Genomic DNA, 18311 nt, shown 5'->3' on the forward strand with positions numbered 1-18311 from the left:
GGCCACTCACTGGGAGCAGAAAGATCTTGGGGATACTTTTAGTTTGAAGAGCCCCAGGATCAATGTTTGCCATGCTCTGAGCTCAGTTTGGCTGCCACTGCAGAGCTCCACAGAGCCCCATGGGTCCCACATCATGTTCAACGTCCACTGATGCCAAGTACACCAAAAGCAATGGAGTGGCAGCTAAGAGCAGCGTGGAGGTGGGAAACCATCTTCTTTTCCAGCTCTTCTAGACACTGCAGCCCAAGGAAATTGGCTTTGGACATGGCAGCCCCAGGGAAGGGATGTCTGTACCCCTGAAAAGCTCTTCCAAATAAACCAATGAGATTTGGAGAAAGGAAAAGCACTAATGACATAACATATAGACTGGCCTGTTAAATTACCACTGCTCTCCCATGGAGCAGGTGCTGGGTTGAACATATATGTTGGGGGGGAGCCAAAGGAGCCTCTAGCACTTCTGAAGGTGGATGTGCTCTCCTAAGCTACTTGCCTTCAAAACCAATTCATTGGTGTTGGAATTGTGCTCCCAGATCCCCAAGCCAGAGACATTTCAAGGTATTACCATTCACCCTTGCTGGAAGTGCTGTGCTTCACTGGTGAACTGCATCCTCAGAGCTGCGCACAGAAAATCACAGCCCTCTCTCTAAGCTGATGGGCTATCAGCCCCAGCTCAAGGATTTAATCTCCCCTCAGCCTCCTTGACTTCAAAGAAGGCATAGAGCATGGAAGGCTGTATTTTCTGGAGGATGGTTAGCAGGAAACACAAGTGTTTGAGGGCAGGCAGAGCCCTGCAGTCACCTTGAGGGAGCACCCAGGAGGACAACTGCAGCACAAAATACCCCCAAGCTGCACCTGTACAGCGTGAGTTCCTTCCTGCTTTCCTCTGGTATGTCAGCCCTGATCCCACAGCAGCAGTGTCCCAAGCTGGACACACCAGGCAGAGAGACCTCAGTGGGGATGAGCAGCAGAACACCTTTAAAGCACACAGCACCTGGAAGAGCAGAGAGCCAGGACAGCAAATCGCCACGTCCCAGGTAGCAGCAGCCTGTATGTGGGCTCTTGGCAAACTCTCCTGCTAGAGCTTCTCTGCTTTGAAGAAATAATGAAATGCTCAGGGGAGCAGCAGGCATGAACCCATCTCACCCTCCATCCTGTGGGAGAGCCCAACCCTCAGCCTTCAGCCGACCGCTGTCTGTCCAAAAGTCTCCCTTGGAGGATGGAATTTAATATTCATTGGGCTGGAGGAAGACAGAGCAGGAGAGGGAAAGAAAAAGCAGGGGAAAACCTGCATGGATTGCATTGTCTGTATCCAAGGGCAGAACAGATATCTACAACTGGCTTTCAGAGCCTTGTGTCTTAAACTGAGAACCTGCATAACCTGGCCTGGCTGGTTAAATAAGTCTAATAAGACTAAATAAGTCTTTTTTCCTGGCCAGTTTCAGGGTAACTGGGTTCTCTTTCTGCCTTAAGAGTTTCTTGCCCTGGCAGTAAAATGAGGCATACATTTAAAGGGAGATGAGGATCTGCTGTGTGTAGACTGATAAGTATTCACACTTCTTTTTTTCCCCCCTCAAGTTTGACCTCCAGAGTGCAGCTAGGTGATATATTTAAAGTTAATGAGCTAGTCTTTTGCAGCTTGGGTCCCAGGCGCACACAACACTCCTGTTTATTTTTATTCTCCTAATAGCTAGCTGCAGTGACTCTCTGTCCCAGTCTGTGTCATTGTTTGTGCCCATAAAGTAACCTGTGCAGTAATAATCCAGTCTGGAGAAGGCTGTTGCTGTTGCTGCGCCTTGAAACCATGCAGAGACCGTGCACTGAAAAGCTCCAGCCACAGGATATTTCCCAGACGAATATTTTGGTTTGCAGAGATTTTTAAGGTCAGGGGAGAACAGCCTGATCACCAGCCTGACCCTTTTCCCAGCATGACCCAGGGACTTTCTGCCTAATTACAGCCTCAATCCATAACTTCAACCAGCACAAGGGAAAGGCTTTCATGAAACTACCAACTTTGAGAACAGTTCTAATTACAGATAACTGTGAAATGGGATGAAAAGAGCAGATAAAGCTCCACTACCCTGCAGACACAGACATTTTTGCAGTGGGGAAACTGAGGCACAGAGCATCACAAAGGTCACCAGAAAGGGGGCTGCTGCCAGCAGAGCTGGGTGTCAGACCTGCCCTGCCTACCTGCTAACCCATCCATGCAGGATGTGCAACCAGTCCCCAGGATGGAGAAGGATGACAACAAACATCTCCCATTTCCAGAGTCCTGTGAGCATTCCCTTGGGAGGTTTGTCACAGATCCACCCACAGAGGGGCTCTGATATTCTCTACCAATGCATACATGTAAAAACCACAAAGTTCTCAATTCTGCTCCTTGGGATCAGTGGGGCCATATCCATCTCACAATTCACCAGCTCTGCCACCCATCCCACAACTTCAGGGACTTTTTTTGGAGGAAAAACTTCACAGGCAGGAAGGGGAGGGTGGAACATCTCCACTGGAGCCCACTCTGTCCCTTAATGGCACCAGCATGTCCCTCCGCTTTAGGAGCAGCTGTGTGGAGCTGGCTGCTCTGGTTCAATGACAGCTACACATAAAACACTATCAAACCATATAGACATATGTTCCTGGAGAAGGAAATTTCCATGGGGTCTGAAAGGCTCAAACAGAGCCCAGAAAGACAGAGCCAGGGGTGCATCCATCACAGCACAGAGTAAAGGACCTTGAGAGTTACTCATTTTGACAGCCCCTTGGCTTGTCTAGCAAGGAAGAGGAAATGGCTGCAGAGGACTTGTTTCCTTCCCCATTACAACAAAAAGGGTAATCTATTAACTCCTGTGTTTGCCCAAGGGGTGCCTGTCCAGGAGCTGACCTGCGAGACAGTGATTGAAGAGGACTGGGGGCTCTGCCTCCACAGTGCCAGGCGTCCTGTGCTCTGCCACAAGCCCTAGAACAACCAGGATGCTGTCACTGCTTGGCTAGAAGAAGAGTCCAACGAAAACAGTGACTGCAGTACAAAGCATATCCATCAGACACCTGCCAAGCAGCCTGCCAGCTTCACGCCGGCCCTGCAAAGCCACAGGACGCCCCAATTACCAGTCCTGTGACCAGCCATCCCACAGGCAAAGGCACTGCAGAGCCTGGCGTGCCTCCAGCAGGGCTGCTGCAAGCCCCCACCGCCCCCTCTGACCCCCACCACCATCCCCTGGAGACCCTCTCCCCCAGGCAAAGGCACCTGGCCTGTAAAACCACTTTGCAGGTCCTTGCAGAGGTCTCACCTCTGGCAAGTTGTAACCAGCTGATCCCTTTGTCAGATGGTGCTGAGAGGAGCAAAACCACATCCAGCTACCCAGGACTTTAATGATTTTTGCTCCCCAGACCCTGGGAGTATCAGGAGAGCTCTGTGTGCATCACAGCAGCTACCAGGCACATCGGCACAACCTTGGGATTGCCTGCAAGTCACAGGCTGATTAAAGCAGAGGAATGGGGCAGCTGGGCTGGTTCAGCCTGGAGAATAGAAGGTTGTGGGGGGACCTCATTGCAGCCTTCCAGTCCCTGAAGGGAGCAGAGAAACAGGAGGGGAATCAGCTTGTTAAAGGGCAGATGATGGCAGGACAAGGGGGATGGATTAAAACTAAAGGAAGGAAGGTTTAGATATTAGGGGGAAGTTTTTTACTGAGAGAGTGGTGAGGGGCTGGAACAGGCTGCCCAGAGAGGTGGTCGGTGCCCCATCCCTGGGGTTGTTCAAGGCCAGGTTGGATGGGTCCCTGAGCAACCTTGTGTAGCTCCAGGCCCAGAGGTTGGAGCATCAACCTGTGGCAGGGAGGTTGGATCTCTGAGATCCTTGGGGTCCTTTCCAACCCATGCCATTCTATGATTCTATGAATGTGAGCATTCCCTGTGGCAAACACATGCTGTGAAGCCAAAACTGTCATACCTGGAATACTGTGTTGACAGGAACAAGCAACATTAACCATGGATATGGACAAATCACAGGGCATCCCTGTCTGAAGGGTCACAGGTTACCCACTAGTGTTTTGCAGAGGTCTCTGCCCCAGTGCAGCACAGGGTGGGCAGGTTTCAGGGTGGGCAGCTTCACACTCAGCTGTCAAGCATCATGTCAGAGACAGAATTTGGTATTACTTATGAACCTCTTCCTGGTATCAAGCCACAGATCCGACTGCCTTCACCAGCATCAATAATTACTCTCTGCTCTTTGCAGCAGGGACACACAGTATGATAATCTCCCTTTTACAAATCAGAGCAGACACAAAGAAAGTGGCCTCTATACATAAAGATAAGTCTCATCAAATCCATCTTGCTGGCCAAGTTTCTCAGCTCAGCAACACGTTTCAGGGGACAACCCCGCTGGAGTGTTGCTAGATCACTTCTCACGTACAAAAATCAGAGGCCTTTGAGTACAGAGGACAAACCCAAAGTCTGCAACAACCTGTCCACACTTTTCCTATTAGCTCTGCATTTTAAATACAGGAACTGTTTCTGGTGCCTCCAGAGCCTGGGCTGTCTTAAAGCATCACGTTGAAATGGTGAAACAAGGCAGGGGGAAGGAAACATGAGAGAAAAGAAGAGACGGTGAGGCAAAAGGAGGAGATTAAATGTTTTCAGCTGGTGACTGTCACTGTTGCCCACACAGGGCAGTGCAAACATCTTCTGGACAGAAGCAAACCTGTGGCCTTGAAACATCTGAGAGCAAAGCAGCTCACCTTCTGCTGGCACTGGGGGAAAGCTCAGCACTTAATTTTCAGAAGGCAGATTTGTTCTCCCTCCAGGTCTCCTGACCCAGGTCCTTTGGTTATTCCCATCCCTGTTCCATGGCATAGTGTCCTTTCCCTCACATTGGGGAAGCAAACCAAAGCAATGTCTGGGTACAAACTCTGATCCAACAGCAGCAGAACAGCTGGGAGAACCAACTTTTGGGGAGACAGAGAAGTGACATCGCTCTCTGACACCATGCAATTCTGTTCTCTGGTTTACCCCCTTTCTAAAGGGGATCATAGCACATCTGAGTGTGCCTGGGGGTACCTTGTTGTACAGGGCAGCACAGCTTTGGCAGGCAAAGCATAAGACTAAAGCCACAGGACCCCACTGCAGTTTACTGGTGGTGGTTCAACTCCCTTCTCCACAGAGAGCCCAACAAGCCACTGCAAAGCCACTTGAGAACATGCAGCATTTTAAATGGGGATTTCTTTCCCATTTTTAAAGCTCACAACTGCGTCATAGCTGCATTGTTGCTACTGCTGCCAGCACCCCACATACCTAATGTGACAAAAGGCAACAGGTAGCTCACTTCACACTAATGAAACCAGCCCATCTATTGCTGGACCAAAGTCTTTCCCATTTGTACTGTAATAAACAACCTGACACACTGGTGTGGAGTTCTTTTTCCCTTCTCTTGTGTTAGCCTGAAGTTATTTTTCCAGGGTACTGAAAACCAGCTGCTCCTCTAATTAGTACACTGAGTGCTTATTTTATTCCTCAGATAAAAGCGTCTTATGTTGTAACGAAACAGTTTGACACTTAAGTCACACATTCGTCTATTTTATTGCAAAAGTCTGCTTAAAGAGGAGGCATCCCAGATAAGGCAACACATTTAATGTGCCATTTCTCTGCATTTTTATTAGCATGACTGCCAATTGGAAGAATTTACAAATAATTTCTTTTCCAGCACATAAATATATAAAATATTTTACTTTCCACATGCTGGCAGAACATTTCAGGTCATTCTCCAGATTGCACAGAGAAATGTATGCACCTCTCAGTCTACAATGTTTACGTTCATGCAATACCTAATTATGTCTAAAGATAAAGCAAACCAAGGGTATAAAATAAGGTAAAATTTGACCTCTCACTTCCAGACCAAAATCAAACAACATTTCCCTATAAGGCACAGCACACTGGATGGATGCCCAGCTATACCCAGCAACCTTCTCCTGGCCTACAGTCACGCTTCACTTCTGTCAAGATGGAAGCAAAGCTTTGGTCTAACATGGATCTCATGCTCTGAGTGATGGAACCACCATTCCTCTCCTCCCTTCCAGAAAAGAGGCATTTTTTGCACAGCAAAACCCTTTGCCTTCTGTTCTATTTTGGTACTTTCATCTCCCCCTTTACAGTAATGCCAGAGCAGCTTCTGGTAGTTCATAAAAAGGTGTTTCTGATGATTTATAGGATTTCTCTTGAGACCTTGAAATATTCCAAGTATATTCTCATTTTTCTCCCTGATTCAGTTTATGTCAACTACAATATTTCCCCCTGCGGCAGCCACACTCCTCTTTACCTGGGCAAAGGATGCCTTGAGAACCACAAAGGGACTTGGAAGAAGAGGTGGCTAAGGCATCTGTAGGAAATGCAGTGGACACTCCAGCTCATGATGCCTGCCTTCCTCCAGAGAAGAAGAATTCCGTATTCCCTGGAAATATCTGCATTCACCAGAGCCATGCTGAAAGGAATAGAGTCCTTTGCAGAGCTGCAGAATGTCCTCAGGACAAGGCATGGCCACAGCTGAGGGCATCCCATGTGCCACCACCAGCTCCCATCACTCACCCACTGTCACAGCATGGGAATGAAACATCTCCTGCGCTGGTGACCCAAAGTCAACTCAGGTGTTGGGGTAAAAAAAGCCAGGGTGATGTGCAAGTGTCAATCCCTTGGGAATATTTGACAAGGGGATGGGAAGCTGGGTTTGGAGATTCTTAATATAGGACTTTCTCTGAGTCTACATCTGTCTCTGAGCAGGAAAATATGTCTTATGTTTATGAACCTCAACCCATTGTGGAAACCCATCTTACCATTTCTCGGCTAAACTTCTCTCCCTCCTCCCCAGCCCTGTGCCAGCTTTGCCATGCCACACCATGTGACCAAAGCCCAACAGGTAAGAAACCCAAGTCTCTGTGCCACGGGCTTCATGGCATGGGACAACTTGATCCTTGTGATCCCAACAGGCAGGAGTCCCCTCCTGCCACTCTGAGCCCTGGAGGACATTTGGAAGTTCTTGAGCATTGTCTGCATCACCTCATGTCATTCTCTGTGGGCAAACACCCTCATGGCACCCAGGTTCTCTGTCAGTGCCAGAGATGCTGGCATGTCACCTGTGAAGGAAGGCTGATGGTAGCACTCCAGAGCCATGGAGGTATTAAAAGTGACAAGGTGCCTGCAAAGAGTTCTTGGGCAAAATCCAAGCTGTGCAATTGCCATTTTCACTCAAGTTCATGCAGCATTTCCTAACTAACTAAGTTTTGCCTTTGAAGGCAATGAAATATGAAATGTGCCTTCATTTCTGTCTGCTTTGGAGTCTCACTGTGTGCTACTCGACAGCTGCACACCACAGCCCCAGAAGCAACTGTCCTTGGGCATCTCTAGTGTTGATCCCCGTGTTATTCACCCAGCTCAGTGAGATCCTCTGTGGCAGAAGGTGACATACAGGTGTGAAATGCTCTTGTCACATCAGTTTACGCTCAGCTGCAAAACCACTCCAGCATACATTGCATATGCTCCTCTGAAAACATGTTGTGTCCAACCTAGCCACCCTCCTCCCACAGCTCGAACATCTCCTCAGTCTGACCCAGACAGGGCTGAGCCTCCCCCTGCATCCCTATGGAAAAGAGGCTTGGCAATCAAAACCAAGTTCAAATCAGGTCCAGTTGCTGATTATTTGAAGCCCATCAGTTAAATAAGCCACAGCAGATACAGCCACTCTGCCATCCTCCAGTACGAGTACACTCCCAAGGTAATTTCTGATGAAAACCTTATGTTTGTACTAGGTTTGTTCAGGCTGGTTCAGATTAAATATAAGGTACTGCCAATTGTATTACCTCATTATTAGCAGACACTGGCAGCAGCCTTGTGTGGAGAAATGGCTGTCTGGCTATGCTACCTGCCATCACATCATAACTCATGTCAGGTGCCTGGGGATGTGCAGGAGAATCACCGCCTCCCCCCTGGCTTTCCCGGCCCAGGGGACTTCTTGAACATGACCTTCCATCCAGCCAAGCTTCCCACCCAACCAATACCAAGCCAGAGACTTGGAACAACTCAGCAATCATCAATGGGAAGGAGGGTAAGGCTGGTCCTGGGAGCCCAGGGCAAGATTGACATCCCAGGGAGCTCACTGGGTTCAAGCCCTGCTACTGAGTGATGCTCATGCACAGTGGGAGAGGAAGCTATTGCTGGTTCTTGCTACATATTTCAAGTTAAATCCCAGTAAAAAAAAAATCTCCATCAGAAGAAAAAGGACCCATAAACCATATTATATTAATTCAAGCTGTGTAGCATTAATTAAATTTGCAGGCAAGGTAAGTCTTTCACATAACATTCCCCTATTTGCTCAGTGCCTAAGGAATTTCCCATTACACTGTCTTCTTTTCATGTATGGCCCCATTGACCCTCCCACAACACAGACTTGTCCATCTCCCAGACCCCTCTGCTTAGAATACTGTAGTAACAGGCAGCTGAGAGATAAGAATAATAAAACCATCCAGCTCAAGCAGGCTGTATCTTTGGACCTGTTGAGGTGGAAGCGATGGAGAATCCCCTCCCATCCCTGCAGAAAACTCACTGAGCTCTCTGAAAGGTCTCAAACAGGAATTTAACACTTTCCATCTGCAGCCCATTACTCTACATTTTAACTCCACCTCTCCAATTACAGGTCCCCACAAACTAGAAGTGTGTACAAAAGCATGCCAAAGTCTCAGGTTTGTGAGACCAAGAGTCAGGGAATAACTGGAGATGAATCAGAGCTGGAAGCCAAGTCCCCAGCACTCTTTCCAGAAAAGCAGGGGTTTGGGAGAGAACCACATGAGTTGGCACCATGCTGACTCAGGCCTTTGCAAAACCTAAAAATAAGCCACCTGGTCAGCTGGGAGAGGCCAGCAGAACACAGCAAGGTGCAAACAATCATTTTTGGGAGAAAATGCTTTTTAAAATAATGGATTTTGTCTTTTCTTTCAGGAACAAGATAATTTCAACAACTGATATTCTCTACCCAGCAGGTTTGGCATTACTTGTCTCCCTTCTCTCAGGGAGATGCTGAACACCCTCAAGCAAGCTGGCAGCCTCTTCCCTGCTTCTTGGGGATGGATGAATATATAGTTGTGCTGTGCATCTCATGGAGGCATTTGACTCAGATATCCCCAGGGGTATCTTCAGTCCCTCTGCCACCATCTCCCATGGGTTCTGGTCTCCGCAGTCTCCTCAAGGATGCTGGCATTGCATGGGCTTGCCAACCACACCCCTTCAGGCCAGGGCTGCATCCAGCACTCTGGTTTGGCATTATTTCATCTAACTTTGCAGAGTGTTTCCGCCCTGCTGTGGCTGCCTGCAGAAGCAGGGGGAGAAAGTTGGATCCACATCCCAGCTTCCCTGCACGTTTCAGGCACCAGGAAAGTCTCCCTTCCTGCTCTGACCAAGGACATTTTAAAGACAACCCACTCATTGTGATCAACTCTGATTGTAGCTTTGCAGCAGTAAAAAAGTCCCCCCTGGCTCCAGGATCCTGATGCTGCATTTCTCTCTTCCCCTTAATGGTGGGTTCTGTTTCTTTTATTACCTCTTAGTAATCGTTTGACGAGCTCTCACAGCAGGACTTGGCTCAAAATTATTCCACCCTTCTAAACTTCTTCAAAAACAATCAACACTTCATTACAACACAGCACAGCTCCCATCCACAGCATCTTTTACTCGCAAGGACCAGTGAAACCACAGGACTGGGCAGCTCTGCTTGGTTGGGTGCTCAGGTCATCTCCCAGTGAGTGGCACTGGGACAGATGCTGCCCAGGAATGCACAGAGGAAGCTTACAACAGCCTTGTGAAAGAAAGAAAACTTGCAGTTTTGCAGAGGAGGGTTGCAAGAGTCAGCCTGCCTTCACCCAGCTCCATCAGCTGGTCAAATAAAAGCTGGTCTGTTTCCCTTGCATGGTTTGCTTGCCCAAAGGGTAGGTTTATTACCAGAAATTGATGGCTCATGATTATCTGGCCTTTCCTTGCATTGGTGAATGGCCAAGTTGCACAGCTTCCTCTCCAAGCCTTCCTTGGGAACCACAGATTCTTCAAGCCAAAACCACGGGCTGCAATGGACTAGGAAAGCCCTCCCCACCCCTCCACCAGTTACAGAGCATAACCACCACTGAGGACTCACCATCCATGTCAAGGCGCTGCATGATGATCGCCAGCTCCACCTCACTGGGCATGTACCCCAGGGAACGCATTGCCATGCCCAGCTCCTGCTTGGATATAAAGCCATTCCCATCCCTGTCCAGCACCCGGAAAGCTTCACGGATTTCTGTCAAGGAGAAGGAAGAATAGAAGGGTTATTTTGGTGGAGGACTCCCTCCCTGGTTGATGCATCTGAACACACAGGACACAGAAGCAGCTATGGCTATGTTTGATCATTTCAGGGCAGGGTAACCATGGTATGGTCACACAGACACACATGTGTGTGTGTGCACTCATGTCTGCACCTCTGCACACTGATAGCATCCAGGCTCCCACTGCATGTTTCTGTGCTAAGGATTCTGTGCAAAATGACTTCTTCATTACACATTGATCTCCATGTCTTTCTGCAGCATCTGCCCTGGACTGCTGTGGGGAAACCATCCTTTGGGGAAACCAAAGCCTTCCTACCTCTGGCTGTACAGCAAACCCCTGCACTGGGCTGCACTGGGGGTGTCTCCAGCAGCTCTTTTCCAAGCCCCTCAGATTTACTTTACATCACGTGGGCACAGAGCAAGCTCTGACTTTCTCCAACAAAACTGTGTGAACAGGAGCAGCCGGGTGCTGACTGCCTCCCCCGCGGGGTACGGAGCTCTGCAGCCAAAGCCCAGACGTGCACATTCTCCCTCCTCCAATAAATGTGAACAGACATTTTTTAAACCATACCCAGGCAATTTCCATCTCTCACTCCTCTCCATAGCTTTGCCTCTAATTTATAACTGTTTTACAGCAATAAACAGCCACAGATCAATAAAAGTGCTGACAGCGTCAAAGCCATCACTTTCATCATCCTTCCTCAGCCTGGCTCAGCTTCTGACATCTGACTTTGTTTTGCTTTTTAATTCCTGCATATCCCCCCTCCAAGCCCTTAACAGCCCCTATCCCCTCATGCAGCACCTGAAGGACCCCCACACATCCGCTGCCTCGACGGCTCTGCACATCTCACACTCCTCATAGACCTCTCAAATCAAAGCCCGCCCCTCCTCCCACCCCATCTCCCCAGATCTGACCATTGCAAACACCAAACAGAGAAATGTTAACATTCCAGCCAGCCAGGAGCCTGTTTACTTGAAAGGATTTGGTTGGAGGTGGGGAGAGAAAGAAGTGTTGATTTCTTTGCTTTGATTTAAGCTGTCTCTGCACCATGCTGTGGAGAGGAAAACACAGGATGCTTTATCACACCTCTTTTGGGAATGAGGATATATGAAAAACCAGCATGCTGGGGCCTACTGCAACTTTGCAAAGAGGGGTTCAGTCTTCACGTGAAAGCATTTCAGTGGAGAAGTGGGATGGAAAACTCAGCAAGTTTGGTGGGTTGGGTTTTCTTTTTTGTTTTCAAAAAAACCCTTAACTAGTTAAAAAAATACTCTGTATCAGGGAAGACATTGGATTGAAAAAGTTTGTCTGGCTCTGGGTAGTTCAGGCCTTAAGGCTCAGATGAGGAAATGTTGTCAGTTGTGCCATGGACTCCAGGCACATCCCATCCCTCTGCTCCCAGGTGTAAAGGAGGCACCAGACCCCTGCAGCAGCATGAAAGGAAACGGACAGTGTCAGTCCTCCCAGAGCATCATAACCCACCAGGAAATGACATCTTTGTTAATAGGTTATTTAAAGCTTTACTGTTCCAGGGCTGCTTCTCAATCACCTCACATCAAAGCTCAGCACCTCCCTTGACAGCACCAGTGTGGTAGCAAAGCCCTCTCCAATTTCCATGTGCCGCTTCCTGCCGGGTGCAATACCTTGGTGACGGGCCAAGGTGCCCCCACAACCCAGTGCTTAATCTTCACCACAGCTTTGTTTATCAGAACAAGACATAATCAATTTCTAATCCAGCCAGAGAGCCCACTGATGCAGAAAGGGAAGCTCCTATTAATCCCAAAGAATATTGGGCCAGATCTGCAATATCTACACTTCAGGTATGCATTGACCATGGCTTTCTTAACCTGAAATGCCTCCTTCATGTCCCTGCCATGGGGTAAGCTGGGTGATATGGAAAGATGGTGAGGCTGTTCAAAGCAAGCTCAGCTAGAAGTATCAGTACATAATGCAAAGAGCCTTTGGAGTAGGAACGAATCCCATTAGATGCTGCCAGCAGTAGTGAAATCTATTTTCATATGCTGTGCTGAAAGCTAAAGTGCAGTAAATATTACATTGAAATCAATTAATTTTAAAATAAACTTCTGACAGCTGAAGACAAAAGAACTGAAAATATTGCAGGGAGAGGAGAAAGTATTTTAGAAAATAAAATATGAGTCTACGCGAATAAAAGTTTACATGTGAGTTAGACTGAGCCAGAGCACATCAATTAATTATGTCTGCACAGGGGCTTTGCTGCAGGATATTGAAATGCCAACATGCAGTGAGCATCCTCCCCAGACACCCTGATTTCCAAAGGCATGGACACAGCATTGTGAACTCTGAGCCTTGATCAGAGGAGAAAACCCCACGTGTTTGGGGTCCAGCTCTGTTCCCTACCCCTCAGAAACCTGAACTTTTGACCAAGCCTGAAACATCCTTCACACATCAACACCTGACCCCAACTGGGGCTTTTTTTTACTCATCAATCTATAAATACCATTTGTGCAGAGGTATATTTGAAGAGCTATTTATAGGTTGAACGCACTGTACACGGAGCAGCTATGACCTCAGTCAGTGCCTCCTCTTTATCTTTACATGTAACACCACCTCCTTATCAGCTTTTCTTTATAGTGATTCCACAGGCTGGAGTATCCTCCCCAAACACAGCCCCACCAGCTCTTCCCACAAGCACTGCTGCAGAGTCAGTCTCAAACAGCGGTCAGTGAACCTGTGGCACCCTGGCTGGCTCTCACCTTTATTTCCAGCTGCTAAATTTCATTACTCAAAGCTAAAAATACATCAGCACTTTCCCCATATGACTTTCCCCAAGAAGTCGCCATGGCAACTGATGCTCCTGGCTCAGAACTGGGAGTGGATGTGGTCCATGGAGTAAATCTCTCCACAAAGACATTGCTGGAAGAAACTTTGAGACCTCTTCCAGTTTGGCTGGAAGCTGCTCTGCACAGGGCTGCTTCGCCCTGGTCAAGAAAAGCACAGCCCTGTTTTACTTTAAAGATAACAAAGGGAGAGGGTGTCAAAGGGATGCTGCCCCAGCAGCTGCCTTTCCCCATGCACCTCCTTTGGTGCAATTTATTCCCCTTTCTACTATACAGTGTCTTCTTTTACTCCCAAATATAGGAAGGTGACAGAACTACATTAGAGTATAAAAGGGGAAAAAGGAAGAGAAATTACAGAAAGATTAAGAGAACAGAAAGTAACCCATTTTGCAGGTGATGCCACTGGCCTGAGCCTCAGGAAGTGTCACTTCTCAAGGAGCCCAGGGTAGGACCAGGGTAGGGAGAGCAAGGATCAGCATCCGACCCCATCCTTACTAACATCTTCACTAATGATCTCAAAGAAGGAGTAGACACAACATTCATTAAATCCACAAATAATACAAGGCTGGGAAAAGTTACCAGGACAAAAAGTCCACCAAGACAGGAGGAGTATTGTGTGAATTGGCCAAGGTTTCAGAGCAGAAGGGCCCTTGCCTGAGAGTTGGCTGGGCAAAGGCAGGCATGGTGACCTGGGTTTGGGGCATGCTTCTTGGCAAAGTTCAGCTCAGTGGTTTCCCTCACATGAGGATTTCTGTCCCACAGGAGCCAAGGCACAGCACTCATTTCTCAGGGGTATTTAAACATTCCAAAGCTGTGTATGGGGAGTGTTGTTTTTCATTCATCCCCCCTCTTTCCTCACATTTAACACCTACACCTTTCAGCTTCCCTGATCTGGAGCATGTGGCCATCCAACTACCCCTACATGCCTCTGGGAAGAAAGGAAGGAAGAATCAGGGGAAAGGATGATTCTTTTTATTACCTTTCTGAAGGGTGCAAAGAAAGACTGAACCTCAACCTCAGCCTAACTCTCTTCATCTGCATCTAGGATCCAAAGACAGCATCCTTATCCACCTGCTCCAGCCCTTCCCCTCTCTACTCTCACATCTGCCCAGGTCCTTGCACTCCCTTCCACTGCTCATATCTTCTCCAGGTTCAGTACCAGGTTTATTTACAGATGGTTTCCTTCTGACTGGTAACTAGAGGCAACCTTCATTATTTCTAGTTCTGCTTCCTGAATGACAATGAACCATGATTCTCTGGGAAGTAAATTCAGCCCAAGCCATTGGTGTCCACCAGCTATCCCCAGGCACTGCAGATGGTTTTAAGTTATTTCACTGGGCATAAATACCCCCATAATAAATTTTGTAATTACACTGTAACTACCACACCCTAAGTGCATGGTAATTACAATCAGAGTCCTATATTGTTACTTTCATTAGGATGATAGGAGAGGAAATACCACCACCCGAAATCTTGCAAGTCATCTCATTCACTTAATTGCAGGTTTGGGCACCAAAGCACAAACTGAATGATCTAAAAGCTGCAAATAGCATGTCCTTGAGTGAACTGTTCAGTGAGTCTCGTAGCTACTACGTGTGTTTAAAAAAATGGAAATTTCCATCCCTCCATCTGCTATTCTTACACTTGGGGTTGGGTTTTTTTTACTGCAAGTTGCAATAAAGTGTCAAAATAACTACATTTTTCATCTATTGGAAATGTGTGTTGTCCCCTCCCCAACATATTCCAATTGGAAGTGTCGAAATGCTTCACTTGGTTATTCTCAATCCCAGCAAAACAATTTGGCATCTCCAGATCAAACTCTTTCACTACAGCCCAGAGCTATGTCTACCTGTCTGAGGCTCAGCACCAAGTCCTGTCAGGACTGCCAAAAACGTGCAGCTGGAAACGGGGCAAAATACCCAGGTTTAGTAGCAGGCTCAGCACTACAGCAGCTCAGATACACCCCAGTATGCTAAACATGCAAAGCCAAACCAGTGCTAGTCAACTCAAAGTATCTCAGCTCAGAAAGGTTTGCCTCAAAACTAAGTGCCTGGTCTCCTGTTTCCTTTGAGGGCCTTTTTCATACATAACTTTTTCCTTCCCCATGAAAAAAAAAAAGATTTGTAGAAATGACATTTCCCATGGTTATGTTCCTAAACACATTTAACACCTGCCAAGTAACCTGCAGGAACACCCCATTACCATATAAACGTGCAACATAAAGGCAATCTCTGCTACTAAATACTCAAACAGAAGCTTTTCATACAAGCAACAGGGGTGGGATTGGAATATCTGAGGATATTTACTCTGAGGGCAGGCCAGTGTGGACAGCAGCACTCCTACAGCTTTGCATGAGGCTGCTGTGTAAAAGCAGCTGCATCCCTTCTGGGTGCAGAGCAGCCTGTGATTGCACAGACCCTGCAGCATCACATGGAGCCAATGGGGATTCATGGTGCTGAAAACCAGCTCTCAGAAGAATTTGGCAAAATAACAGTTTCCAGTCTTCCCCATAAATTTCCCTGCTGCGCCCATAATTTCATCCAGGAGACAGACAGGGCTCCCCTTCAGCTCCCCCCAGTGCCAACAGAAGGTTGCATGGGGTTGGAGATGCTGTGCTGTGGCCCTCGACATTGCACGATACAGAATAATCAAGGTTCCAGTGCCTGAGAGAAGTGCAGAGTGGTCCTGGGGGATGAGGGATGAACTCAGAATGAAAGAAGTGAGGAGGAGGTCACAGAAGATGCAGATGGCCTGGCTGCTGGGTGAGAGGGGAGCAGGGCTTGACTCATGGAGGTGCTCTGGTTTGCATCTACAATGCGCTGAGGAGGGCAGAGAGATGGAGGGGACATCCCTGACAGAGAAAAGCTATTTCAGGTGAAGAGCAGTATCAATCCAAGAACAAATGCAAATCTAAACTGACAATTAGAAGAAAAAGTTTCAGTATTGAGCAACAGCTGCAGCATTTCAACATGGGGCATCACCTACTCTGGGCAGCTTCAGATCCTGTGACCAAGTCACCTCTAGCAGTAGGAACTGCCTTCAGGGACCTCTTCCAGCCCATGTCCTGTCTAAGAAGCCCAGCCCATGTCTCTGTGTGCTAAGAAAATTCTTACTCCAAGCATATCAGTGCACACTGCAGCTGTCAGCATAAACACAGGGTGATTTCATGTTAATTCCTACATGAGGGATCATCTGAGGTTCATCATCTGCCAATCTCTGTTCAAAAACTTGGCTCAGATCTCTGGTCCTCCTGATGCATTGCTGCATCCTGGGCTCTGTGGTTTCACTCTCTCAAACAAATGGCTCATAACATGGGTCTGTTACAAACAGTAGCATCAGGATGGGTGTTTGCCACATAAGCCAATGTCTTGTTTCTATTCATTGGATGGAAAGCATCATTTAAAGGTTTTTGCATTTTATGCTAAGCTCCACTGTCATTCTGCAGGAGATGGATGTGAAGATGGCACTGCACCTTATGCCATTTCCAGAGAGGCATTTTGGTGTCCTGACTCAGCCCATGGGACCCTGTGTGCCCACAGGCATGGTGGGTGGGGTATTCAATGCAACTATCATAAGCCATCCTTCTCTTGACTTGTCCAACCCATAAAGCTCTGCAGCTAAGAGCAAGAAGTACTTCCAAACACACAGATTAGGGCAAAACATGCAAATTCAGAGAATTCTTCAAGACCTGCACAGTCTGTGCTTGTGCTGCTGTTGTTCTTCTCCTGTTGTGAATTATTGAGACACTGGAAGATACCTGCAAATAGCCCCAGAGCCCTACACCTGCTGATCACCAGGGAGCTGCAGCTTGGCCGCTACTGCACACCATTGCTGAAAGCCACTTTTGTCCTTGTGCAGACCTCACGATGGTGGGGTTATGGTCCTCTCCAGTTCAGGTCTCTGTGATGGGGATGTGGTGGGCAGTCAGACTTGGGGTTTTTGTGAGGCTTTCTGGAAGTGTTGAAGCAGTAGGTGTTCAAGGTAGAATAAAAATTCATTATTCATACTTGATAGAAATAAAAACCAAAAAGGGGAAGGGGAAAGGAAGAGGAAGAGGATCTCCTGACAATGAAGGAATATCACTACTAGGAAAGATAAATTTAAGATGCACACTATAACTTCTGTCTACAACTTAGGAATACACTACTAAAAAGCTGAGTGAGAGAACAGCTTTCCACTGTTTTCCAAAGAAACCTCAGCCTCTGCTTTCACTAGTTCTTTTTATTACAAACCATTCTTTACCCTTCCCTCACTCTTTACGTACAGCAGGCACAAAACACTCTCTCTCCCATGACACTACACCACTTCAGAGAACCTCACGCACAGTTTGTAATCTCCTGGGAACAGTTGAGCCACGTAGAGAATTGTTTAACTTCACAACATATCTTTTTTAAAGCTGCCTAGACATAAACCTATAATACCTGGCAGCTACTGATTTCAGTTATTGACATCAATACTCAATTCATCATCAGAAGTGAAACATTTACTGGACATAAATAGGTAATGAGCTTAAAACCCTACCCTGGAGCATCTCAGAGTGATTTGATTCAAGATTGCTTAGGGACGACTCACACTAATGCTCAAGAGATAATGGCTGCCTAGCTTTTCTTTGCCCTTTTTTTTTTTTATAATATATGTAATTTGCATCCTGCACTGATTTACTGCCAGAACAGTCTTCGTACATTTCTGCCCAAAATGAGAGTTTCAGTCTGTGGACTTGCCTGGCAATAACTGCTCAGGAAATATAACCTCTTCCATCATTTGTAGCTCTTTCCTTAGACTTTGCAAAGGTGGCTTAATTAGACTTTGAGCACTCTCTGTTGGAAATTTACTGCCTGCTATTCAAAGGTAGGTACCTGCCATTTAGAATAATGTCCTCGAAACAGCTACGCAGAGACCCATTTGTTACAGCATCTCAAATGCCCAGAGACTTGGCTCTGACAACGATGATAAGTTGGCATCCTTCTCCCCATCACAAAACAGCCCTCGAGTCAGGACAGGCAGTACCCATGGCAAGTTTTACTGGAGTTAGATTGCTTTCCCAGTCCCCCCCACCTTTAATTAACTTCCACATGGCTACCCAGTGGCACATTAAACCCAACTTAATGTGTCTTTACTATGGTTATACTAAGGACCAGAGAAGGATCTGGGTCCCTGGCAGTG

General features: G+C 47.3%; 1 protein-coding gene across 1 annotated transcript in view; it reads right to left on the reverse strand.

Moving 5' to 3' along the window:
* CALN1 (calneuron 1) overlaps positions 1–18311 on the reverse strand; it is a gene marked incomplete at both ends in the record, with an annotated part of 131051 nt that overhangs the window by 58480 nt on the left and 54260 nt on the right. The window contains one exon of the mRNA XM_084272914.1: positions 10160–10303. Within this exon, the coding sequence (XP_084129040.1) occupies positions 10160–10303 (144 nt within the window). The remainder of the gene's footprint in view (positions 1–10159; positions 10304–18311) is intronic.

Source organism: Gallinula chloropus (assembly GCF_964237585.1).
Source record: "Gallinula chloropus genome assembly, chromosome: 19".
Lineage (NCBI taxonomy): Eukaryota > Metazoa > Chordata > Aves > Gruiformes > Rallidae > Gallinula > Gallinula chloropus.